The sequence below is a fragment of the Mobula hypostoma genome, chromosome 1 (genome assembly GCF_963921235.1).
Source record: "Mobula hypostoma chromosome 1, sMobHyp1.1, whole genome shotgun sequence".
NCBI lineage: Eukaryota > Metazoa > Chordata > Chondrichthyes > Myliobatiformes > Myliobatidae > Mobula > Mobula hypostoma.
In genome coordinates, this window is record NC_086097.1 from 50,605,730 (window position 1) to 50,632,045 (window position 26,316).

Genomic DNA, 26,316 nt, shown 5'->3' on the forward strand with positions numbered 1-26,316 from the left:
GCACTTCAAGAAAGCTTTAGGAATGTTCTTGCCTTTTACCCCCATTTATCTCTTCCTGCAACATTGTTTGAAATACTCTCATTTTCAGTGTCTATTGCTGGATATGTTCAGCTTTCCAGTATGTTATTGCATGGAAATCACTAGAGCTCTCAGAACAAATTTCCATCACAGCTGAGAGAAAATCCCCAAAGTCGTACAGGGAACCTCACTGTCACATTTTCATTCAGTTGTTAAGCTCCAATAGACACGTGCTGTACCTAGTAATACAGACCAATACTGTAGAGAGAATCTTGGTGATACCGTAATTATATCATAAAATTCTTAAGATATGCTTGAACATCTCAAACTTTGTTCAATGTTCAAAACAAGTCAAAAAGATGCTTGATTGAAGCTTATAAATATGAACAAATCTGACACTCCAGCAAAGACATGTTATCGTGGTTGTTTTGAAAATAAAATCTTGTAAATTATAGTTGTAGAAGACATCAAATTTCTTGCACCTTATTGCACAGCCACAATAATTTTAGAAATACAGAATTTCAGGTAGAGAAATAATTGTTTTGTTACAAGGAATGGATTGTCTTTTGTGTTGTGGAAGAAATAACACAAGAAATGGAAGCAGTAAATACCTATTGATCTCTGTACCAAATTTATTCAGTAACAGCCTTCACAGCTCTCTTAGTCTGGCAAGGTTAAAATATATTGCCTTATTTCTAAATGCCTTCTTAAGGTTTGACCCTCAGGTGTGGAAACTCACAAAATCCCACCATCCTCTCCCATATTCGTATCTATAACTCCTACAATTTTGCCGCCTGACCATCACCACTTTTCTTTGAAATACCATCAACGATTGCATAGTCAGATGAATATACTTGAACACTGGCACGGAACCTTCTTGTAGGTGTTTCTCTCTCCAATGTACTCTTTAAAACCAACACTTTGAAATTCTGATGGCATTTTATTACGTAGCCCAATAAGTTTGGAACAATTCTCCCATGCAATCAAAAAAGGTGCTTCATGTGTTGTTATACTCGTTGCCTTAACAGCTTCCGAGCCTGGGAAATTATTATTACAATATGCTGATTGGACTTGGGCCTGGACTGATTTACATGGATACTGCCGAAAGAAACAAATCACAGCAATAGACGAGGTTTTACACTGCTATTTCTTTACTTAGAATGTGTAATGAAAAATATAAAACTTACATCAAATTAGATTAAAATATTGAAAAGATATTCGAGATACGAGTTTCAAGCCCACTTTAGCAGACACAGAATTCCCTTTTTATCCTGTATTCTAGACTTCCCTTTCTTAATACCTTGTACTACTTTGGAGAAAAATCCATTTTGAAATCACTCCTCCTCTATCTACAAAGGATAATTGCAATATTTTGTCTAATCACGTAAAAATGTAAAGTCACAAGTAGTATAGTAGTATGATGATTTAACTGGACTAGTAATCCAGAGCAATGAACTATCACTCTACAGATAAAAGTTCAAAAAACTATGCTAGTAGATGGGGCATCAGAATATATAAATTTGGAATTAAAATAGTGACCATGAAACCACTAGAGTGTTTTAATAAACCATCTGATTCACCAAATGTCTTGAAGGAAAACTGTAAGTGTAAGTTTCATTTCAATGCCTGATATTTTTCTCAACTGAAATGTGCTACTTTGGTTTAGGATTAGTAGTAATGACAATAAGTGCCAGTCTTGCCAGCCACACTTACCTTTCATGAAGCAAATGCCAGAAAATCTGCAGAATTTGGAAATTCAAGCAACACACAGAAAATGCTGGTGGAACACAATAGGCCAGAATGCTGCCTGGCCTGCTGCGTTCCACCAGCATTTTATGTGTGTTGCTTACCTTTCATGAACTGCTTTAATAGTAAGTGAATTAAATACTATTTACTTAGACTCAAGATTAAAAAGCAAACAACAAAATGTTTGTTGGAACTCTCGAATAACTTCTTGCTATACCTTTTGCAGATGTAGGCAAGATGAGTACCAGCACTACTATTTAACTTCAGTGGAACAAAACTTCCTTCAGACCTTGTCTTCATTGAAGCAACTACATCGCTCACATAAATAAGTAGAAGTAATTGAGGAAGATATATTTTAACATGTCAAAATATTTTAAATGGTTTCACATTCTAATTTATCTTGTTAAAGGTGACACATGCAATTGTGAATGTTTAAGTAAAAATTAAGACTGGGTAATTTATTGATCTTATTAAGAACACAGATACAAAGTACAGTTGAAAGGCCACATAACATTACATGAAAAGACCATCATTACTGCCACTTCAATAAAGCAGCTACAACACGACCAGTAAACAACAAATTCCTTCACCTTTTCATAAACCACCTGTATAATAGCAAGTAGGCAAATTTAAGTCATAGCTACTATATTTTTTTTCTTAGTAAAGCTTTGAAGTGTATGCTGGTTGAAATACAATACTGAAAGAAATTCATTGAAGAAGATTTACAAAATGCTACAGCAGAGCCAGTTTAGCACTGAGATTTGCATCAGAAGGATTTTTTTGTTGTTTTTGTTGATCCACAGCAGTTAAGATTCTAATTTTACAGACAGGTAGTAGACTGTTCACATAATTCACTTCAGTCTAAATAAAATAGCTGTCATTATCTGTATACATAGCATGAAAACAAAACCATACATTCACCTATCTTATTTTTGTTCTCACTTTTGAGTACTTAGATGACGTGATAATTGAAGTTACTCATCTGCAAATGAAATCAAAAGGCACATCTGAAAAACATGTATGCTTATAATAATTAGTGAAAGAAATTCTTATCATTAGTTATTACTGCTTATTTTTCACAAACTGGCTACAGTATCCTACATTCTAGTGGAGGTTAGACAACTTCTCCCATTCAAAAGTTCCAAATTAGTGTTATATTTTCTTCTCTAATTTTTGGAGCAGCCAACCAATAGAATACATGATACAAAATCAACAATTTGAAAGAGATGCCAATTTTTATAAACTCAGTTTCTAGGTAATCTGCACCAAATATTCACTGCATTGGTAAAATACCTGTATAGCTTGTATTAACAACTAAATAGGTCACAAATGATCAGCATTATAACCTTCCTGATGTCTGTAAAATTCCATCACTTAACAAGGCCACTAGAGCTCAAATAAGTCTCAAGGATTTATCTCGTTGGCTCAGTGCAATGATTAGTTCAAATAATTTAATTCAATTGTACAGTGCAAATGCAAACTTTTGTTACACTTCAAGGTAATAATGTTGGCACTGCAAGTCTGAGGAAAGAAAATTTTACTGATCACCTGAGAGAAGATCACAACAGTAATCTGTGCTGTGGTCTGAAAGAAACAAGATGATTCAGTTTTGCTCCAATATTAGGTTCTTAATTACAGTCTCCTTGACTGTGTGGCTACTAACAATTAGAAGACAAAAAAAGCTTAAAAACAGCAAAACATTTTCTTGCCTCAGTGCCTTAATACAGTTGCCTAATTTCCCACAGTGCTGGTAAGGAAATTTAGTGTCAGTGAGGAATTTCTGCATTTTCCAGCAATGGCAGTCCACCTCTGTGCAAAGGAGGATGTGATAATTCTCGTTTGTAAGTCTTTGGTGGAAGTTTTGGCAGCTGTGGACTAGAGTTCTGTCTGGGAGGTACAGGTGGAGCAGAAGGATAAATAGGGTTACTGTGGTTAGAACAACGTCGGATAATCCTAGGAGAGGGTGTTGGAGGAGGAGTACTAGGGGAATTGAGGTTAGAGCTAGATTCTCTGTACCAATCTTGATCCCGATGAAGGCGGCCCTTTGGTGGTGGCTGAAGATTAAATGGATCATTCATAAAGATCTCTGGAGGTCTTGTTGGTATGGGTGGGGGTGTATCAGGCAGTGGATCCCTTGGAGGAGGTGGCGGTGGACTATGCGGTGACCCATCAGAAGGGCCACATAACACAGGAATCCGAGGCAGCCGTGGTGGAATAGCCGGAGGACTATCTGGAATACTTGAACCTAGCTGTAAATAAAGAAATGGAATTCGTATCAGCACTTTTAACAATGAAATATTAAAAGTTATACTGAAATGATAGAAACTAACATCAGACGACACGGACTCCAATGGTAACTTTTTAATTCCATAGCCATTCACTTCATGCAATTACCATAATTAATCATAAGTTATTTTGCAAATCATACAGAACTATATTTTGATCTAAGCAGAAATCAATACAAAAGCACTTTTTTAAAAAACAGATACAAATAATATTTTATTTAACAGTCCGATTTGCAAATGAATTTTTCTTTCAACATCAAAAACTTATCCAGCCTGAATACATGCGAAATGAAAACCACTTGTTTAGACATCGTACTTTTATTACAACATCCCAAAACTACTATTACATGGGAACATGAGTGAAGGACTGGTTAAGGCTTTGAAATATTGCAGAATATTGTGTAGGAGTTTAGGAAGCACATTCACATCATGGTAGGGAAGTTGTATATAATGCTCTATGACATACGGTGATAGAATGGTGGTGTTAAGGAAACAAATCAGTGGGAAAACCTGAAGGACAACCAACTTCTACCTTCCTAACACCACCCATAGTCACTCACACTACACGTACTGCTGAGATCCTTATCCAAGTCTTGGTATCTCTAAACTTTATTGCTTAGGTGCTCTCAATTTCTAGTCCTCATACACTTGAGTTTATTGGACTCTGTTAGTGGAGTGGTTACAAGAGTCAAATACCAGATACCAAGAGCAGAAAAGAACTGGAGCATTTCAATTCGAAGTGAGACCGGAGGGTCTGGGGTCTTTTCTCCCTTGAGCAGAGGAGATTAAGATGGGAAATTGCTGAGATAACTGAGGTATATAAAATTATGATGAGTATATACAAAGGAAGACCTCAGGAAACTTTTTCCCATGCCAGAGGTAATTAAAATGAGAGCATATAATTTAGGGTACGGGTCGAGAGATTTTAGACGATCCTAGGGAGGATTTTTCCACCCACTAAATGGCAAGTACCTGGAATACAATAAACACAAGAGATTCTACAGATGCTGGAAATCCAGATGAACAAACAAAATGCTGAAGGAACTCAGCAGCTCAGGGAGAGGAGAGGAAAAAACTGTAAACATTTCAGGCAGAGACCCTTTATCAGGACCAGAAAGAAAGGGGAAGAAGCCAAAACACGGTGGAAGGAGAGGAAGGAGTGAGTACAAGCTGGCAGGTGATAGGCAGAAGAGGTAAAGGACTGAAGGAGGAGGAATCTGATAGGAGAGGAGAGTGGATCATGGGAGAAAGGGAAAGAGGAGCACCAGCTAGAAGTGATGGGTAAGTGAGGAGAAGATAAGGGGTTAGAGGAAAGCCAGAACGAGGAATTGAAAAAGTGCAGGAGAAATTACCTGAAGTTAGAGAAATCGATGTTCATGCCTTCAGGTTGGAGTCTAGTCATACGGAATATGAGGTGTTGCTCCTCCAACCTGAGTGACCTCATCATAGTAGCAGAGAAGGCCACTGACCAAAATGTTGGAATGGGGCAGGGAACCTGGAATACAATCCCTGAGTGGTGGAAGCAGAGTAGCTTACTGCATTTAAGAAGTGTCTAGACATATACTTGAATTGCCTAGAGCTTATAAGGCTATGGGCCAAATGCAAAAAGAAGTGATTAAGATGGACAGATGTCCACAAGTCCACATGGACTTGGTGGGTCAACTGGCCTTAAGGATGAAGCTATGTGAATTATTGTTACTCAACAGAAGGGGGCATTCAGCCCATCAGGTCTGAAACTACAGCAATCTCTTCAGTCCTATGAACCACTCCTTCTTCACAGCCCTCCAAATTACATTTCCTCAAATAGTCATCCATTTCTTTTTAAAGTCCTGCATGACTCTATTTTTACAACTGAGACAGGCATCGATTATATTTTTAAAACATTTACTACTCTCTGCCTAATATAAAATATTTCACATCCCTTTGAATCTTTTTACTCAGTATTTTAAATTAGTTTCTCTCCCTACTCCTAAAATGATTCATGATGAATAACTATCCATGACATCTGGGATCAGCACTGAAGACAACTCAACCAGATTTATCCCATTTCGCTTGTATCTAGATTTAATAGGCTGGTCATTTGACAGGCTGTAAAATTCATTTCTTGCATCCACAATCTATGGAATCCCTCCACAAGTCCACCACTCTGCCCAGTGTATTCCCAAGCATGATGCCACATATAGCCACAATTCTGTGAAGGAGAAATATCTGAGCACGTGATGGATGCCACAAAGGAGCACTATGAATAAAAGGTGAATGATTACAGAACTCTAGGGAGATCAGGAGGCTTGTTCAAAAGTGAAACCAGAGCACAAACTCAGATTGTAACATACATTTCCTTTACCTTAATATTTGCCACATCTACATCAGGTTTCCTTCGCTGAGGAACAGGAGGTGGTGCAGGTAAATCTTCACTTGGCCTATGAAGACTTGAAATGGAGTGAGATTCTAGGAAGTAAATATTAAAAGGGAAATCGTTTTTTAAAAATGCATCATTTATGCCCAGCATAACCTATTAGTAACTTGTATTTATAAAGTCCCTTTTATCAAAAACTTGCTTACTACAGTGCCAATTGGCTAATCAAATCTATGCCAGCTCTCAGAGCAATTCCATTAGTCCCATGCCCTCTCACCCATTTTCTGTAGCCCCTTAATTTATTTCCTCTTTTCCACTCTTGCACACCCCACACCCCAATTTGATTACTACCGTCTACATATAAAAAGGGATAATTTACACTAATTAGCCTACTAGCAAGCCTTTGCAGTAGGAGACAAAACTCATGCAGTCACAGAGATCAGAATGTAACAACTGAACACAGATGGTAACCAAAGGCGAGAAGGAAAATGGGCCCTGGAGCAGTGAAGCAGCAGTGCTTACTTCTGTGGCACTGTGGTGTCCTCAACTTGGGAAAAATTACCGCGAGGTGCTTTACAGAAAATCATACCAAAAATTATTACTGAAGCAGTAACTAGAAGCAATAGAATCTAAAGTGTTTATAGCAAGAAATAATTTACTGAGAAACCCAGCTCGTCTTCTGAGAGTGTTTATATGTGGGAATACTAGAGCATAGAGCTAGGCAATTAAAGGCACTGTCACAATAGCAAACCAAAAAGTGTGTTTTTCCACAAATGCCAGAGAAATGGCAACATCAGGAATATTCATGACTAGTTTGGTGAGAGGGGAAGGCTGAGTTTTAAAACACAACATGAAGAATTTCAAAATCTGAATTGGGGAGGGAAGTACAACAAAGCAGCACAGCATGAGATAGCATCAATGAGTAGTGCTTATATAGGATACAGTACTGGCAGCTGAATTTTCATTGACTTAAAACGCCAGGGAGGAGCTTTAGAATAGAAGTGATAAAGGCTTGGGTGAACATTTCAATGAAGTTGGGCTACAGCATGGGGTGACTACCTTATGGCTAAAATGAAGACCACATGGAGTCAAAAAAAAAGTTCAGCCTTAACCAGTAGATCAGGTATGAAGCAGCCATGTATCTATTATCTGTCTGTATTGTATTGTGTGTTGCACATTTATTGTGGGTAATCTGTCACGTGAATTGGGGCGTGGTAGAAACAAATGAGCTAGTTTCATATTCATGCTTCATCTATGTTAGTTGGTTTTAGTTTAGTGGAGAAGGAGTAAGCCGAGGTGATTTTTTTTTGTACATCACTTGTTTCATTAATTTGCTTAGTTACACTTAATTGTGCCAATTTGAATGCTATCTTTTGGCTATCTGGAGAAAACAAATCTCAGTTGTATTCTGCATGCATACATTGATAATAAGTGAACCTCTGAACCTGTAATTACTTTTATTCCACTGTATTGCTAATTTAGTTTCATTAGTTTTTATTATCACTACACAATCTCATTTGTCTTTGCAGGTTTCATAATAAAGGATCAAATGTACTTTTTTTTTACTTGGAACTCAGTTGTTTGGAAGTGCATCTTAAAGTGTCAACTCTCGTACTCAGCACCTTAGAAGTTTTGGTTTGTTTTCAAGTAACTGCAACATTTCTGTCAACAAAAAAAGTTATACCAAACGAACACCAGCTTACAGCAAAGGATTGCCTCGGACCTGTTGCTGAAACTGGAGCAGCTTGTTATAGGATTGTCCATGATCTTTTGTTGATTATGCTGTGTATTTGAACACAGTTTTGAATGGTCAGTGTTGCCTGTCCATTCTGAACTATTGCTCAATTGCATGGTGCTTGTCGGAGAGTTTGTCGCTTTGTATTATTGAAGTTCTGAAATATTCTTTCAGTTGTCGACATTTGAATTGAACGCTGTTTGTTTGCTCTGGTTTAAGTGCTGTGGATGCACAGATCGTTGCCTACGTTTCTTGAATGACTATCGCTGGTGCATTTTGCAAATGTGCTGTGGGTGAACAAAAAATTAAGTGTGAGTTGCGCAATAAGACTGAATCGAAGCTTGGAACTGTTGTCAGTGACCCTGAAGTCGGAGCTTGCAAAAGAGAAATTAAATTTTCTTTGAAAGTTTTAGCAGGTATAGAATTGAAAAGTCTTTAAAATAAGTATAAAACAAATTTGATCAAAATTAAAGGTTTAATACCATCAAGGATCTTATGGAAAATAAGGAAAATGCCTTATAAAAGCAATCTGATCTTGAGGACTTGATTAATCTCTGTGAAGCTGTTGCTAAACAGCATCACATGCTCATCTCATTATTTCCCAAGGACAATCAGGGAAAACAGAACAAATATTTTTTAAACATTGATAGCTTTAGTAGTGCATTCACAGAGGCTGTGAAACAATGGTTGACCTAAACACATTACATTGAAGGTATAGTTGCTGCAACAAGTTAATTTTTTAAATTATTTATTGGGATACCACACAGAATAGGCCTGTGCCACCCAGAAACCCCGCAATTTAATTCTAGCCTAATCACAGGACAATTTACAATGACCAATTAACCTACCAACCGACATGTCTTTGGACTGTGGGAGGAAACCAGAGCACCCAGAGGAAACCCACGTGGTCAAAGGGAGCACACACCAACTCCTTACAGACAGCAAGAGCAATGTGTCCCACCTTCCATCAGATGATGCTCCTCAAGTTCCAAGGCATGTTTTGACGACGCATATAGCAAAGGGCCCACAAGATGATGTAAACCCAAATGACAGTGTGTCAAATGTCAGCACTCGAAGTTCTGCTGCAGGAAGAGCATCTTCTGTATCTAGTACCTCCTCGCCTTGCATTAAAGTGGAGGCTGATTTAGCTGCATTAATCGCATGTCAACGATTATTGAAGGAAAAACATGGGACTGGAAAAGCAAGAGAAACAGCTATGGGAAAGGAAGAAGCAGGTTGCGTTGCAGGAAGAAATTGCCACAGTTAATGTGCTAAGGGCTTCAAGCGTGGTGAGTGCTAAAAGTGTTCCAACAGGACAGTGCTGTGGTGTGAGTTCCTGTATTGAAGAGGAACAGAGGAAAACAAAAACACTCAATGTCCACGTTGATTCATTTGTTCAAGTGTCTGCAAAACATGAACATGACTCCTTAGGAGATAGTTCGGGGCATTTACTCTCAGCCTGCAGTAACGAGGCACTCTGAATCCATGTCATATCCAACAGCTCAAAGGGCTCATGGGGCCACTCACTTACAGCATGGAAACACTCTCATTTCAGACAACAGAGATCAGAATAGTAGTGAAATAACAACCTTATTGGCACAACAACCCATTTTATCTTTGCCCTAAAAGAAAGATTCAAATCTTTGATGGAGATCCTTGCAGTATCATGCATTCACAAGGGCTTGAAAATAGTGTTGAAGGTTAGACTGACAGCCACAGTGATCACCTTTACTTCTCTGAACCGTACACTAGGGGTCACCCTAGAGAACTTGTCAAAAGTTGCCAGCAGGTCAACCCTAAGAAAGGATATGTAAAGGCTACGGCTTTACTACAGAAACATTTTTGTAATGAACAGAAAATTGCATTCAGCTACATGCAAAAGGCTCCATCTTGGGTACCTATTAAAACTGAAGATGTGAAAGATCTTCCAGACTACAGTCTTTTTCTTAGAGGCTATTGCAAAGCCATGGAAGAAGTGTGGTACATGCATGAGCTGGACATGCCTGCTAATATGTCGACTGTAACAAAGAAATTGCCCTAAATGCTTAGGGATTAGGGGAGAATAGTGGTCCGTAAACAGCAAGGTAGATATTACCACACAACAGGAATACTGCAGATGCTGGAAATTCAAGCAACATACATCAAAGTTGCTGGTGAACGCAGCAGGCCAGGCAGCATCTCTAGGAAGAGGTACAGTCGACATTTCAGGCCGAGACCCTTCGTCAGGACTAACTGAAGGAAGAGTGAGTAAGGGATTTGAAAGTTGGAGGGGGAGGGGGAGATCCAAAATGATAGGAGAAGACAGGAGGGGGAGGGATGGAGCCAAGAGCTCGACAGGTGATTGGCAAAAAGGGATATGAGAGGATCATGGGACAGGAGGTCCGGGAAGAAAGACAAGGGGGGGGACCAGAGATATAACCATACGATTACTTTCACTGACTTTATTGGTGTTCACATTGAAGTGGCATATGCTTTGGACACAGATTCCTTCGTTAATGCACTTTGACACTTCATAGCAAGACAGGGACAGCTTCATGAACTGCACACAGATAATGCAACAAACTTAGTTGGAGCTGAGCGTGAGTTGGGAGAAGCCATTCAGAAGTAGAACCATTCACAGATCAGTGATGTCCTTCTTCAGAAAGGAAGTGGATTTTTTTTTTAAAAAGCCCTTCCCACCCACCCCGGCTGGTTCACATCATTTTAGGAACATGGGAGAGATTAATCAGTTCTATGCAAAAAGTCCGTAATTCCACTATGAAGATACAGAATCTTGACGAAGAGGGTTTTCACACAGTCCTTTGCGAAGAAGAGGCCATTATCTACAGCTGTCCAATTACTAAGGCATCTACCGATCCCAATTATTTGGAAGCGCTAACACCAAACCATCTGTTGCTTCTGAAGACCTCACCATCCTTACCACCAGGAAAAGTTCCAAAAGGAAGACACTTATGCTCATCGTAGATGGAAGTAGGTCCATTACACGTCAAACTTGCTTTGGAAATGGTGAATCAAGGATTACTTACCACAGTTACAGGAATGTCAAAAATGGTCAGATACAAAACATAATTTCCTCCCAGGAGACATCGTGCTTATAGATGACAACTCAGTGTATCACAGTTCATGGATCATGGGAAAAGTCATTCAAGTCTTTTCAGACAAAGAGGATTTATGTGGCAGATGCGCATCAAGACTAAGACCAGCTGTCTGGACAGGCCTACAAGTAAGATCTGTCTTCTACAGGAGGCAGAGGAGCTACAGCTCTAAAAGCTTCAGGACTTTGACTTAACAGAGAGTGATAGTAATGGGCTAAGTGTTAGTAACCTCTGTTCTCGATGAGTTACATGACTTGAAGAGGATATTTGCATAAATGTTATGTTTATTCTTGAAAATTTTCAGTCTCCTTTTTTTGTAGTTTGCAGTTGTAATTATTATAGTGTAATAATTACGGGCTGGGATATAGCAGCCATGTAGCTATTATCTGTCTGCCTGTATTGTATCTTGTGCTGTGTGTTTATTGTGGGTAACTTGTCACGTGGGTTGGGCCATGGTAGAAGCAAGTGTAGCTACATATTTACAGTTTGTCTCAGTTGGTTTTAGTTTAGTGGAGAGATAGCGAGCCGGGGATGATTTTTTTTGTTGACCGCTTGTTGTTATTTCACTTATTTACTCTAATTTGAACTCTTTTTCTGCTATACTGCTAATTTAGCTTTGTTAGTTTTCAAAAAAATTGCTGTACAAGACCGTTCGCCTTTGCTGGTTTCATAATAAAGGATCGATGTACTTTTTCAACTTGAAACTCAGTTATTTGGAAGCATGTCATACAGTGTCAACTCCCATATTCAGTCTCTTAGCGGTTTTGGTTTGCTTTCAAGTAACCACTACAAGGTATTATCAGTAAACATGTGGAAGCTAAACTTTATGCCTGCATTTTATATTTCCAGTATGAGGAAGAGCACAAGGATAGCACCAAGGAAATTTCTTTGGATACTCTAAAGTTAATGGTGCATGGATTGCAAGGGAAAAAAATGCTGCAAATAACTTAGCCACAGTTGGATATGTAGTGTGAATTCAAATGGGGGGGGGGGGAAGAGAACACATCACATTTTGTAAAAAGATGGAAGATGATTGTTCATTTGTAAAATGAGCTCTAAAAATGGTTAAAGACTGATGTACAAGTGTCCCCCGCTTTTCGAACGTTCGCTTTGTGAAACCTCACTGTTACGAAAGACCTACATTAGTACCGTTTTCGTTTTCAGAAGGTGTTTTCACTGTTACGAAAAAAATTCAGTGCGTGCCCCGAGCAGCCGCTCTCCCCAGATTTGGAACTGCATTCTCACCAGCATTGCTTAAACACGAGACTGTGAGCAGCCGTTTGCAAGATGAGTTCTACGGTATTGGAAAAGCCTAAAAGAGCTCGTAAGGGTGTTACACTTAGCGTAAAACTAGACATAATTAAGCGTTTTGATCGTGGTGAACGAAGTAAGGACAACGTGAGTTTGGCTTGTGGAAGCTGATGTTGAAGAGGTTTTGGTATCCCACGACCAAGATCTGATAGATGAAGAGCTGATGCAATCGGAAGAAAAAAGGATAACAATTGAAACCGAATGAGTAATGATAAAGTATGACTTTAATTTTGAAAGGGTACATCGGTATGGTTGAGTCCTTACGAAGAACTGTGTGATAGAAAAATGCACGAGGCTCAGCAGTCAAGCAAGCCTTCCACATCAGCCACAGCAGACGACGAACCTCGACCTTCGACATCGAGGCGGGCAGAGATAGAAGATGATCTGCCTGTCCTAATGGAAACAGACGATGAGGTGAAGACACCCCAGTGTCCCACCACCCCAACCCCCAGGCCGCGGACAGATACCGATTTGCGGAGAGTGCAGTGGTAGCTGGGAGGCACACAGCAGATCTTTAAGAAAAAAGCCCAAATAAACATGTTAATTAATTAGGTGTCACCAACACGTAATTGTCGGCCCAGATCAGAGACAATGCAATCAGAAATCGGCACTGATCTGGGCCGACAATTACGTGCCAGGCGGCACCTAATTAATTAGCATGTTTATTTCGGCTTTTTTTCTTAAGGATGTGCTATGTGCCTCCTGGCTACCACTGCACCCCTGCATGCTTCACGGCAATCTATCGCTTGGCGGCCTGGAGGGTGGGGGCCAGTGCATCACCCAATCTCCGACTCAGCCTAACACACCATCATCAGTGTGCTCGGTGCTGTCCCGATTCCGGTAAGTGATACTACACTGTACGTACATTATTTCTACTTTATATAGGCTGTGTATTTATCATATCATTCCTGCTTTTACTACATGTTTCTGTTATTTTAGGTTTTATGAATTATTTGGTATGATTTGGTAGGTTATTTTTGGGTCTGCGAACACTCACAAAATTTTCCCATATAAACAAATGGTAATTGCTTCTTCACTTTATGACATTTCGGCTTACGAACCGTTTCATAGGAATGCTCCACCTTCGGATGGCAGGGGAAACCTGTATTACAGTTAACACACACAAAATGTCGGAGGAACTCAGCAGGTTAGGCAGCATCTATTGAAAGGAGCAAGTAGTCGACGTTAGGGTCTGAGTCCGAATTGTTGACTGTTTACTCTTTTTCAAAAGGTGCTGCCTGACCTGCTGTGTTCCTCCAGAATTTTGTTTGTATTACTGTACTTTGATTTCCAGCATCTGCAGGTTTTCTCTTGTTTGTATTACAGTTAACAATTTATTTGTGACATTGGATTGGATAGCCTATTTTATTTCTATGGTAGGAATAAACTTATTGGAAAGATAAACACGAAGTTGTGGAAAGATAGCCACAGGTTTAGATGGGGATACAATTAAAACGAGGGAGAAAGAAGGAAAGGTAGTTTGTAAGAACAGAGATTTAATTATTCATTTTTAAAAAGAGACTGATAGCAGTTATTTTGAAGAGGGGTAAACACAATCATGGTGAACGAAACATTTGCAATGCCAGCAGGCATTGAAACCAGGCAAGGAAACTAGGTAGTCAGCAACTTAGTGAGAAGGGGAAAACAACGAATGACAGCTTGATTTGAATGAATAAAGTAAGTTTCTGAGGAAAGAGAGAGAGTTCAGAGGCAGAATGTGTTTAATGGGCAAGGAAACGTAAAACAGCAGAAGTAGGTTTAATTTTAACGATAAAGAAATACATGATGACACTTGGGTAACTTAACTGTTACTACTTGTTAGCTTTCAATAAGTTAACTAAAATTAAAATAACTGAAAGGCAATAAAGAAAGCAAAAAACACCTGATACTGTTTATGAAATAAAAATAGAAAATGCTGGAAAATCTCTGTGGGTAAAACAGCACAAGTACAAATAGAAAGTGTTAACATTTCATATTGATATCCTTCCATCAGAACAGAATATTTAGAAAGTGGACCTGATTTAAGTTAAAGTGAAGGGTGGGAGAAAATAAGAAATGTCTGTGTTATGGTGAAGACTAAAACATAATGGACAACAGAGGCTGATGTCAGATGAGAAAGTGCATTGAAGATTTAATAATGGCAACCAATCTACTTGGAGGATGTGCAAATAGAGAGAGAAGGTGAAAAAAATCTATTCTGGACCTGTGTAATAGAGGCAGAGCAACGCATTATCAGATTTTCAGTATTTTCTGCTTTTGTCTCAAAATGAAGTAAATGGACTCAACTTACTCGATGGTGGCAACAGGACAGGTGCAAAAATACTGTTGTTACCTATAAAGGGAAAATGAGAAATTGTTTTAATTAAGACACTACAACAAACCAATGATATGAGAATTGCACAAATCGACCCTTGGATGCATTTCAAAACACAAATCATTTATATAACATGAACATGTTAAACTAAGAATTCTTTCTTCTTTAATCAACAAAACTCTCCAATAAATATATCCCAGTATATTCCACATGCAAATTATATCACATTTAACATGTTGAATGCCAAGTGTTTTTTCAAACCAGAAAGATATCTTAAAATTGTGGACAATCTCCTACCATATTGAAAACACAGAGCATAAAGGCTGTACTGGACCCACGTGATCCAAGTCTGAAATATTACATCACCATAGCATGAACAGGAAGTGAATTTCATTTTAAATTAATTATCAGACATTGAGGAAAATTAAACACTTGCCCATTGAATAATGCTGAAAACAGCAATTAAAACTATAATTTTAAAATTAAAATCTTTGGTGAAAGTTTTCATTTTGATAATTCTTACAAAAATTATTTGTAAGGAAATCAGTTTTTAAATCAAGAATGATTCATTGGTAAGAACTTAATAAAGAGATCGAAATCAATTTGCAAAACTTGATGTAACAAGTAATTTGTGTTCCACCAGTTACAATGTTGGTTAGTATTGCACTTTCAATATCCAGAATGATATTTGAGCAAGTCAATATGATTCACTTAACACACGAAATCATCTCACATTATTTATACCTACAGCACACTCCACATATTTGACATGTCATGTGCAATAACCATCTTAATTAGATTTAATACCTAGTGAAGTATTTTGTGGTTACACAAGATTTGATGAAATGCATGTTCTGCAATAGGATTCAATTTGCTTTGATAATGCATTAATAGGAACGATTCAAAAGTAATTAGGAATTTGAACAAAATTGTAACTAAATAATTGAAGTGATATTTAACTACAATTTTGATCATAGAATCAGAATGACCTAAACATTATGAATTAATGTTATAGACCCTAAGCAATAACAGAGAAACATTGTTAAGCAGATTCTTTAAATGATCCACAAAGAAAAAAAGGTAGACACAAGCATCAAATTAGCAGCACCCATGCAAGTTATCTATGAAGAGACCAGCCAACTAAATAAGGAAGCTATTTTGATACTGGAAAAATGCAGCATGAAAAGACATACCACCAGAAATGTGAACAGGAACAAAGACTGTAGAGCAAATTGAACTTGAACTGCCTGCAGAAAGTACAGGAGTGACAAGTAAGCAAAACAGCCATCAAATTTGTCACAAACTGCCTTTATCAGCAGTAACATGCATCTGTATAAACATTTATTAACATTGGAAAATGCAAGATTAGAGCTGGTTTATAACTCAAAGCACAAATTCTATTCAATGAGCAGTTAAGCAAGGCGCCACTACCTACAAATTTACTCTTGATCAGAGGCACTAAATGTAGCATATAGTTACATTAGAATGCTATCCTCTGCTGATGAAATTTATTCCATTGAATTCAATGGAAATCAGTTTTAGAGACTGTACGGAGTACTGAAGTAACTATAGAGAAAGTTTAGCACTCCTAGCCAGGAAAGAATTTCTAGCCACACTGATCTTCCATTAAAATTATGATTGCTCTTGCATAAATATAAACACTTGTGAATAAATTAGTGTAACTATGAACGTCTTCACACCTGATTCTGAAACTACCTTCAATCAAGTATGTATAGAGGCACACCACAATTAATTTCCTCTTCCAACTCTAAGATGTTGACTATGCTTTCGACCAATATGAACAAACTCAGAAAGCTTTATTGCTAAATAACCTTGGATGATCTCCTGAATTTAAAGATTGCCACTAAAACACTCAGAGTTATAACTATTTGACCACTGGGAGCTTAACATAAAGAAACATGAGGATTCCAATAATCTTAAAAAGAAAACAAGTTGACAATGCACTTTGAAAACCAATGCCTAGGAATTGCACACACATATTGATTAACAATTTTAATTTCGGGGATATTATTCCATAGAGAATTACACTCACTGCCAGAGCTGGGCAATTCCACATCACCAAAGACACTGAGATCAGAAGAAGCAGACACAGGTGGGGTTGATGGAGTATTTGGAGAGTTTGGAACAGATATTATTGACTCATTATCAGTTTCAGGAATTCTACTAAAACTGATCTTGCGTGGTTCACGTTCTAATGGCATAGGATTCCTTAAGGTTCCAGAGGTAGAGGTATGTCTTGTAGTATTAGGTCTTATTCCTGGAGATTTTAAGGAATATGAAGATTTTCTTGGCTGAAGAGAAAAGACAAGACAATTTATTATCACAGCTCAAAAATAATTTGAATTCTTATTCAATATTAATATGTAACTAATTAATCTAACCAATAATTTCAATATGACCTGAAAAGATGATAATGTAATTCACCTAACAATTCAGGGTTATTTCAATCTGCATCCTCACTGCATAAAAGGGTGCTTATTTAGAGTGTTTTCTTATGTTAGAATCCGATATTGTTCAGGCTATCTGGATAATGTTACTGCTCACCTGTTCAGCATTTCAATTATTCTGCCACTGTCACTTTAACCTCAAAATTCAATATTTAAGCACAATTATTGAGAAGATCATGGATTTGTCAGAAACTAGTTTGGGCAGTTTTCCACAAGTCCTCATGAGGATAATCGACTCCCCCAGTCCATTGCTGTCACAAGACTAGGATGAAAGATGGAGCCAAGTAAAGAAGAGAGGGGAAGGGAGTTGAGGGAAGGCAGCAAAGAAAAAAAAACAACAGGGAGAAAGGGCAAATAGAGAGCCAGGTGAAGCTGAAGTGAGGTTGATAAGCAGGGACACAAATACTACCAAGCACTTTAATCTGATAAGTAAGGAAGACAATAATGGGATCTATTAAGAGAGAGGTGAAAGGGAGATGTAACTAAATGGGATAGTGCAATGAAAATGGATGATGGAGGTTTGGGGAAGGAGGATTTTGGGAAAGAGAACACTTCAGGTAAAGGTTACTTGAAATTCTAAATTTCAATGTTCAAACCACTGGATTATAGACTACCTTGGCTGAACTCCAGGAGTTGTTCCTTTAGTTTGCATGGTGCCTCATCCTGGCAATGGAGATGGTGGAGGACAGACAGATTGTTTGCCTACTCTGTGTTTAGAGGCCAATAATCCAGGAACTTAAGCCCTTCCAGGTGAGTCAGAGTTAAGTGCACTTCCTTCAACTACTACATTGAGTGCTTCTGATGAGGCCCCTCTACATCGGTGAGACCAAGCATTGACTAGGCAATCAATTTCCAAAGCACTTCCACCCTTTCTGGAAATGGCCATCCCAATTTCCCAGTTGCATGCTATCTCAACTCCCCTTCCTACTCCCATATTCTGTAGTTGACCCTCTGGGCAGGCCCAATATATATCTTATATTTCACCTAGGCCCAATAGACCTCTTTCAATGGTGAAATAATTGAATTTTCTAATTTCAAGTACCCGTTTCACCCAGCCCCATCTTTCTGATTTACCTCCAATCCTCATATTTTTGCCCTTTCCCATAAGCCCCTCAACCTCTCCATCCGGTTTTTTTCTGCCTCCCTCTCCCCTTATGCTTCCATCCATCCACTATCACTGTGTTACCAACAAATGTCCGTCTAGTTCCATCTGCCCTTCACATCCTCTATTATCACCTTCATTATTTATTACATTTCAGCACTGGTAAGCCTTTGGTATTCCTGCTTATCACAAATTCCAAGGTTCGGTTCAGAAATTGATTTTAAATTACCCTACTTCTCAAATATGGTGCAACTGTAACAAAAACCAATTTCCCCCGGGATCAATAAAGTATGACTATGACTATGAAATATACAAGTTAAATGGAACTTCAGGATTACTTACAAATCGTGGTGGTTGTTTACAGTTACGTGGTTCAATTTCCAAGGATTTGTTGAACAAATAGTCTGTAAACTCCTTTTCATTCATATTTCCCATTGGATTCAGATTTTCAAAAAACTTCTATACATTGAGACAGATGGACATTAGGTAATTTTTGGTGACCAAAGTAATTTTCAATGGGTATAGAAATTTAAATTTTGAAAGAAGTAATCTATGAGCTACCTTTATATCCATTTCCACTTGTAGGCAGTAGGGCTGATTTTGATACTGTTGGATTTCTCCTGTGATTTCTGCCACTTTCCTTCGTTTGCTAAAATTTATTAATTCCTTTCCACATCTTTTGAGGAAATCTGGGTTCCCTACTTCAGTCTTCAGAATGTTTGTCAAATAAATACCTTTGAATGGAAATAGTTTTTTAAAAAAAATTCCAACTTAAAACAAAACTACAACATGCTTAATAAATATAGAAGAGCGGAAGATTTAAAAAAAAATGAGACAGCAGACAGAGGTTAAAAACTAATGTAACAAACCCAGTGGATTTAAGTACACAGGAGAAACTAATTCCATGTACAATTCATTGTTGAATCAAACTAAGGAAACAGAGAGAAATAGTTAAAATGCCTACCAAAGAAAGGCACACAAGGCGGGTTTATTGACTTAAGCTTGGTTAGGTACTTTTTGAAATGATCTTGACTTAGGTCCACTGCTTCTTCCAAAACCTTTTTCTTTCTTTCAGGTAATGCCTGCATAGAAATATATTTTTAAAACGTTGTAAATAAATACAAAATTTCATGCTCCTAGACCAAAGATAATTCCTGGAAATCAATATTATACAATAAGTGATATTCATCACTAATTTGCAAATACCACTAATTCTGCAACTAATGCTTTCACCCATGAGTCAACTACCAAATAGGAAGATGAAAATAAATAAGATTTTCATTACTGCTGAAAGGGTTATTTGGAAGGAAGATTCAAGGATAAGCAAAAAGCACAAAACCACCATCTCAATCCACAGAAGAACTAAAACAATTAAATGAGAATTGAAGCAATAAACAATGTTCTGGAGGAACTCAAGAGGGCCAGGCAGCATCAGTGGAGGGAAATGGACAGACAATGTTTCAAGTTCAGACCACTCATCCGGACCGAAAGATAAAGTGGAGATAGCCAGTACAAAGAGACGAAGGGAGGGGACGGAGAAAGTTCTGTCAAGTGATAGGTAGATCCAGGCAGGGACAAGTGATAGGCATATAGAGGATGGAAGAGTTGAAATTGTGATAGAGATTGGGAGGTGACAAAGGGCTGCAGATTCAAGAATTGTTTAATGTTATTTCCAGTACTGTAGTGTGAAGGAGAACAAAATAATTGTTACTCCGGATCTGTTGCAGCACACACAAAAAAAAGACATAAGATAAAGAACACAAAAATTAAAAAAAAAACACAATTGTAGCAGTTACTTGAAAAACAAACCAAAACCGTTGAGACTGAGAGAGGGAATTAACACTTTATGTCACATTTCCAAATAACTGAATTCCAAGTTGAAGAAAGTACATTCGCTCCTTTATTACGAAAGCAGCAAAGGTGAACAATCTACAACCGTAATATAGCAAAATTAGCAAACTAGTGAAAGTAGTGAAATAAGCAAAGATTGTAAATGAGCAATATCAGAATCAATGATACTAACAAAGTGAGCTGACAACAAAAAAAAAATTAATTCCCGGCTCTAACTAAACTAATGAGGACAAAGCGCAAATACTCATTTGCTTCTACCATGCCCCTAACCCATGTGACAAATTACCGTAACCCACAATGGAAACACACAACACAACATACAATACAGACAGAAAATAAATACATGGCTCCTAGCACAAATACCGTACATCGATTGATTTAATGTACATAAAGTGAAGCCAGGCACAGGAGCATCTGTACACAAGGTGAATCTGACAGGAAGTGATAAAGCAGTGGTGGTGGAGGGTATTGTGGGGTGGGTTAGTGGGTGAAGGTGTTGGTCTGCCTTACTGCTTTGGAGAAGTAACTGTTTTTGAATCTGGTGTGTCCTGTCATGTCCTGATGGGAGTGAGACAAACAGCTCATGAACCAGGAGGGTGGGATCCTTCATGATACTGCTGGAATATGAGTTTCTGTTCCTCTGGTTTGTTTAGACTCACCCTGGGAAGCCAAGGTATTCATGTAAATGTGGGAACTGTTACATATGCAAGGAGCAAGAACTACAACTGAGCAGTAAAATTAAACATTTTTACTAAATCATGTTTGTAATGGTACATGCTGGGCAACTTACAGTGTGGGTGTCTTGGTGGGCTCAGTTCATCACTCCCACACTAGAAATTGCTCAGTGTGTACTTTTACTGACATGACTCAGTAAAAAAACGGAATTTTACTACTCCATTGCAATTCTTGCTCCACCCAATCCGTAACAGGAATGCAAGACCACAAGACATAGGAGCAGAATTAGGCCATCTGGCCCATCAAGTCTGCTCCACCATTCAATCATGGCTGATCTCCTCCTCAGCCCCACTCCCTTGCCTTCTCCCCATAACCTTTGATGCTGTGCCCAATCAAGAACTTATCAATCTCTGCCTTAAATACACCCAACCACCTAGCCTCCACAGCCAACTAAGGTAACAAATTCCACAAATTCACCACCCTCTGGCTACAGGAATTTCTCTGCATCTGTTTTAAATGGATGCTCCTCTATCGTGAGGCTGTGCCCTCTTGTCCTAGATTCCCCCACAATGGGAAACATCCTTTCCACATCTCATCTGTCTAGGCCTTTCAACATTTGAAACGTTTCAATGAGATCCCCCCTCATCCTTCTGAATTCCAGCAAGTGCAGACCCAGAATCATCAAACACTCCTCGTATGATAACCCTTTCAGTCCTGGAATCATCCTTGTGAACCTCCTCTGAACCCTTTCCAATACCAGCACACCTTAAATGAGGAGGCCAAAACTGTTCACAATACTCAAGGTGAGGCCTCACCAGCATCATATCCCTGTTCTTGTATTCTCCACCTCTTGAAATGAATGCCAACATTGCATTTGCCTTCCTCACCACCGACTCACCCTGCAAGTTAACCTTTAGGGCGTTCTGCACAAGGACTTCCAAGTCCCTTTGTATCTCAGATTCTTGGATTTTCTCCTTATTTAGAAAATAGTCTGCACATTTATTTCTACTACCAAAGTGCATGACCATGCATTTTCCAATACTGTATTTCATTTGCCACTTTCTTGCTCATTCTCCTAATCTGTCTCAGTCCTTCTGCATGCAGCCTACCTGGTTCCTCAACACTATCTGCCCCTCCTCCAATATTCGTATCATCTGCAAACTTGGCAACAAAGCCATCTATTGCATCATCTAAATCATTGATATGCAGCATAAAAAGAAGCGGTCCCAACACCAACCTCTGCGGAACACCACTAGTCACTGGCAGCCAACCATAAAGGGTCTTTTTATTCCAACGTGCTGCCGCCTAACAATCAGCCAATGCTCTAACCGTGATAGTAACTTTCCTGTATTATCACGGGCTCTTAACCTGATAAGCAGACTCACGTGTGGGACCTTGTCAAAGGCCTTCTGAAAGTCCAAATATACAACATCCATTGCATCCCCTTTATCTATCTTATGTGTAATCTCCTCAAAGGATTCCAACAGATTCATCAGGCAAGATTTTCCCTGAGGGAAACCATGCTGGCTTTGTCCCATCTTGTCCTGTGTCACCAAGTACTCCATCACCTCTTCCTTAACAATTGACTAACATCCTTCCAACTACTGAGGTCAGGTTAACTGGTCAATAATTTCCTTTCTGCTGCCTTCCTCCTTTCTTAAAGAGTAGAGTGACATTTGCAATTTTCCAGTCCTCTGGTACCATGCTAAGAGTCCAATGAATTTTGAAACATAACTAATGCCTCCACAATCTCTACCACTACCTCTTTCAGAATCCTTGAGTGCAGTTCATCTGGTCCAGGTGACTTATGTACCCTTGGGTCTTTTAGCTTTCTGAGCACCTTCTCCCTTGTAATAGTAACTGCACTTACTTCTCTTCCCTCACACCCTTCAACATCTGGCACACTGCTAGTGTCTTCCACAGTGAAGACTAATGCAAAATACTCATTTAGTCCATCTGCCATCTCCTTGTCCCCAGATATTATTGCTCCGGCGTAACTTTCTAGCCATTCTATACCTACACTCATCTTTTACTATTCACTTTGATAACATTTGCAAGCTTGCTTCCACATTTCATCTTTTCCTTCCTAATGATTCTTTTAGTTGCTCTCTTTAGGTTTTTAAAAGCTTCCCAATCCTCAATCTTCCTGCTAATTTTTGCTTTGTTGTGTGCCCTCTCTTTTGCTTTTATATTAGCTTTCACTCTCCCTGTCAGTCATGGTTGTACTATTTTCCCATTTGAGCATTTCTTTGTTTTTGCAATACATTTATCCTTCACCCTCCTCATTTTTCCTAGAAACTCATGCCATTAGCCGGCTGGTGGCATACTGGCATCAGCGCTGGACTTTGGAGCAAAGGCTGAAGTTCGAATCCAGCCGGCTCCCTTGCATACTTTCCATCCGTGCTGGGTTGAGCGTTGAGCTAGCAACTCGGCCTTGTAAAAATAAGAAGGCCTGCTAAAAAAAAAAACGCCATCATGATGGCATCCTGATGACTCCACTCAAAGTTAAAGGTTTTCTTCTTCATGCCATTGCTGCTCTGCTGTCATCCCTGCCAGCATTTCCTTCTAATTTACTTTGGCCAACTCCTCTCATACCACTGTAATTTCCCTTACTCCACTGAAAAACTGCTACGTCACACTTTACCTTCTCCTTATCAAATTTCAAGTTGAACTTAATCATATTGTTCTTTTATCTTAAGCTCCCTAATCTCCTCTGGTTCATTACATAACACCCCAACTAGTATAGCTGATCCCCTAGTAGGCTCAACAACAAACTGCTCGAAAAAGCCATCTCGCGGGCATTCAACAAACTCAGTCTCTTGAGATCCATTACCAACCTGATCTTCCCAATTGACCTGTATGTTAAAATCTCCCATGACTATCATAGCATTGCGCTTTTAACAGCCCTTTTCTATTTTCCACTGTAATCTGTGGTCCACATGCCAGCCACTGTTGCGAGTCCTGTATATAACTGCCATCAGGGTCCTTTTACCCCTGTAGTTTCTCAACTCAACCCACTAGGATTCAACATCTACCGATCCTAACTCACATCTTTCTACTGATTTAATACCATTCTTTACCAGCAGAGACATGTTATCCCCTCTGTCTAGCTTTCTATCCCTCCGATACCACGTGTAAAATTGAACATTCATCTCCCAACCAAAACCATCCTTCAGCCATGATTCAGTGATGGCCACATCATACTTGACAATTTGTGATAGTGCAACAAGATTATCCACCTTATTTCTTATACTCTGTACATTGAGATATAACACTATATTTGCTCCCTTTTTGATTCTGCATCCCCAATACACTGATACTCACCCTGCTGGCTGCAATTTTGTCCCATCATCTGCATGCCCTTCTTGACATTCTGACTGCATGTTATCTTTGCTATTTTGCAATCCATCCTATCTTGAGTCCCTTTACTTCGATTCCCACCCCATTTCCAATGTAGTGGGGAATTAACATTTAAAGCCATTAAAGAGAGACAAGTAATGGAAGATTTAAAGAGCAATATAAATTATGCAACAAATAAAGGAATTTGCCATCCATTTACATTTCTTCCTTGCAACCATACAAATATCACTGGAGTCATGGATTTTGCAGTGGATCTTTCCTGGTACAGGATACGAGAACCAGTCTTCAAATTAAATCCAGGGTATCACAGCAAGTCTGAGCTCCACTGATGACTACATTTTGAGACAACCATGTGAATAATTCCAAACATACTGGCATTTACATGCGTAAGTACATTTAGCTCTATTTGAAAATCCGTATCAACTGAACTGGTTAAACACAAATTCAGATAGTCAGAGGCTTTTTCCCAGGGCTGAAAAGGCTAGCACGAGAGTGCATAGTTTTAAGGTGCTTGGAAGTAGGTACAGAGGAGATGTTGGGTAAGTTTGTTTGTTTTTTTTTAAAAACGCAGAGAGTGGTGAGTGCGTGGAATGGGCTGCCAGCGACAGTGGTGGAGGCGGATACAATAGGGTCTTTTAAGAGACTCCTGGACAGGTACATGGAGCTCAGAAAAATAGAGGGCTATGGGTAACCCCAGGTAATTTCTGAGATAAGGACATGTTCGGCACAGCTTTGTGGGCTGAAGGGCCTATATTGTGCTGTAGGATTTCTGTGTTTCTAAATTCAGTCACTTTGACTGCCTGTCAACACTGGAGTAGAGGGTTCAATTTACACCAACTAATGAGCAACAAGAGTTACAAAACTAGCCAAGGCCAACAATATACATTACTTACCTCAAAAGTATGATCCAGCCTATAAACTGGCACAGAGTTAACTGTACTGACAATCTCCAACACTCCATTAAAGTTGTTGAGCTCTTGGAATACTTGCAGGATCTCTATAACTCGACTTAAAACAGCCACTCTTTCCTCAAAATTTTCTGCCTCCACTATACATCTGAGGGAATAAATAGAAAATATCAAGTCACAAGGACAGAATCTGAACTGTTACATATTAGGAAACCTTTTAAAATTTAAGATGGCCTGCAAAAATGTTTCATCCTTATTTCTCTTCACTGATTGTATTGCACTTGCAATACCAAACAATATTCATAATATAGAAAGTCAAATGCTATGATGAAAGTAAACAGAACCTAATCAAGCCATTGGCTGAAGCACTTTACGTAAAATCCTCACATTCACAAGAGACAACTCTTCTAAATTCAATACTTTCTAATCTACCATTTTAATTCTGCACTCAATTCAATCTTAATTTAGTAAAACTAGGATTTATCAATTATCAATGTTATCTCTAGGTAAATTATTTGTACTATGCCAGTGCACTTAACAAAAAAATCAGTGTTAACAAACAATACTTTGAAGATATTCATTAAAGCAATTTTTTTTTACATACATATGTAAAACTTTTATGCACACACATATACACACACACATCTCATCTTCTTCACAGGATCTACCATCCATTTCCACAACCTTCACTTTTACTTTATTGTCGCCAAACAATTGATACTAGAGCATACAATCATCACAGTGACAAATTGATTCTGCGCTTTGCGCTCCCTGGAGTACAAATCGATAGTAAATAGTAAAAATTTAAATTATATATCATAAATAGAAAATAGAAAAGGGAAAGTAAGGTAGTGCAAAAAAACCAAGAGGCAGGTCCGGATATTTGGAGGGTATGGCCCAGATCTGGGTCAGCATCCATTCAGCAGTCTTATCACAGTTGGAAAGAAGCTGTTCCCAAATCTGGCCATACGAGTCTTCAAGCTCCTGAGCCTTCTCCTGGAGGGAAGAGGGACGAAAAGTGTGTTGGCTGGGTGGGTCGTGTCCCTGATTACCCTGGCAGCACTGCTCCAACAGCGTGCTGTGTGAAGTGAG

General features: G+C 38.7%; 1 protein-coding gene across 2 annotated transcripts in view; it reads right to left on the minus strand.

The window, feature by feature from the left end:
• Positions 1–2,034: 2,034 nt before the first annotated feature.
• Positions 2,035–26,316, minus strand: part of sos2 (son of sevenless homolog 2 (Drosophila)) — a 115,337-nt gene continuing 91,055 nt past the window's right edge. The window contains exons 16-24 of one of the 2 annotated variants that reach the window (XM_063048459.1): positions 25,210–25,372; positions 19,395–19,512; positions 18,992–19,164; positions 18,773–18,889; positions 16,914–17,172; positions 16,054–16,107; positions 14,837–14,878; positions 6,394–6,497; positions 2,035–4,013 (exon numbers count right to left, since the gene is read on the minus strand). In XM_063048459.1, coding sequence (XP_062904529.1) covers positions 3,531–4,013; positions 6,394–6,497; positions 14,837–14,878; positions 16,054–16,107; positions 16,914–17,172; positions 18,773–18,889; positions 18,992–19,164; positions 19,395–19,512; positions 25,210–25,372 — 1,513 coding nt within the window. In that variant the 3' untranslated portion in view covers positions 2,035–3,530. The remainder of the gene's footprint in view (positions 4,014–6,393; positions 6,498–14,836; positions 14,879–16,053; positions 16,108–16,913; positions 17,173–18,772; positions 18,890–18,991; positions 19,165–19,394; positions 19,513–25,209; positions 25,373–26,316) is intronic. The other variant, XM_063048468.1, reaches the window with a different exon arrangement.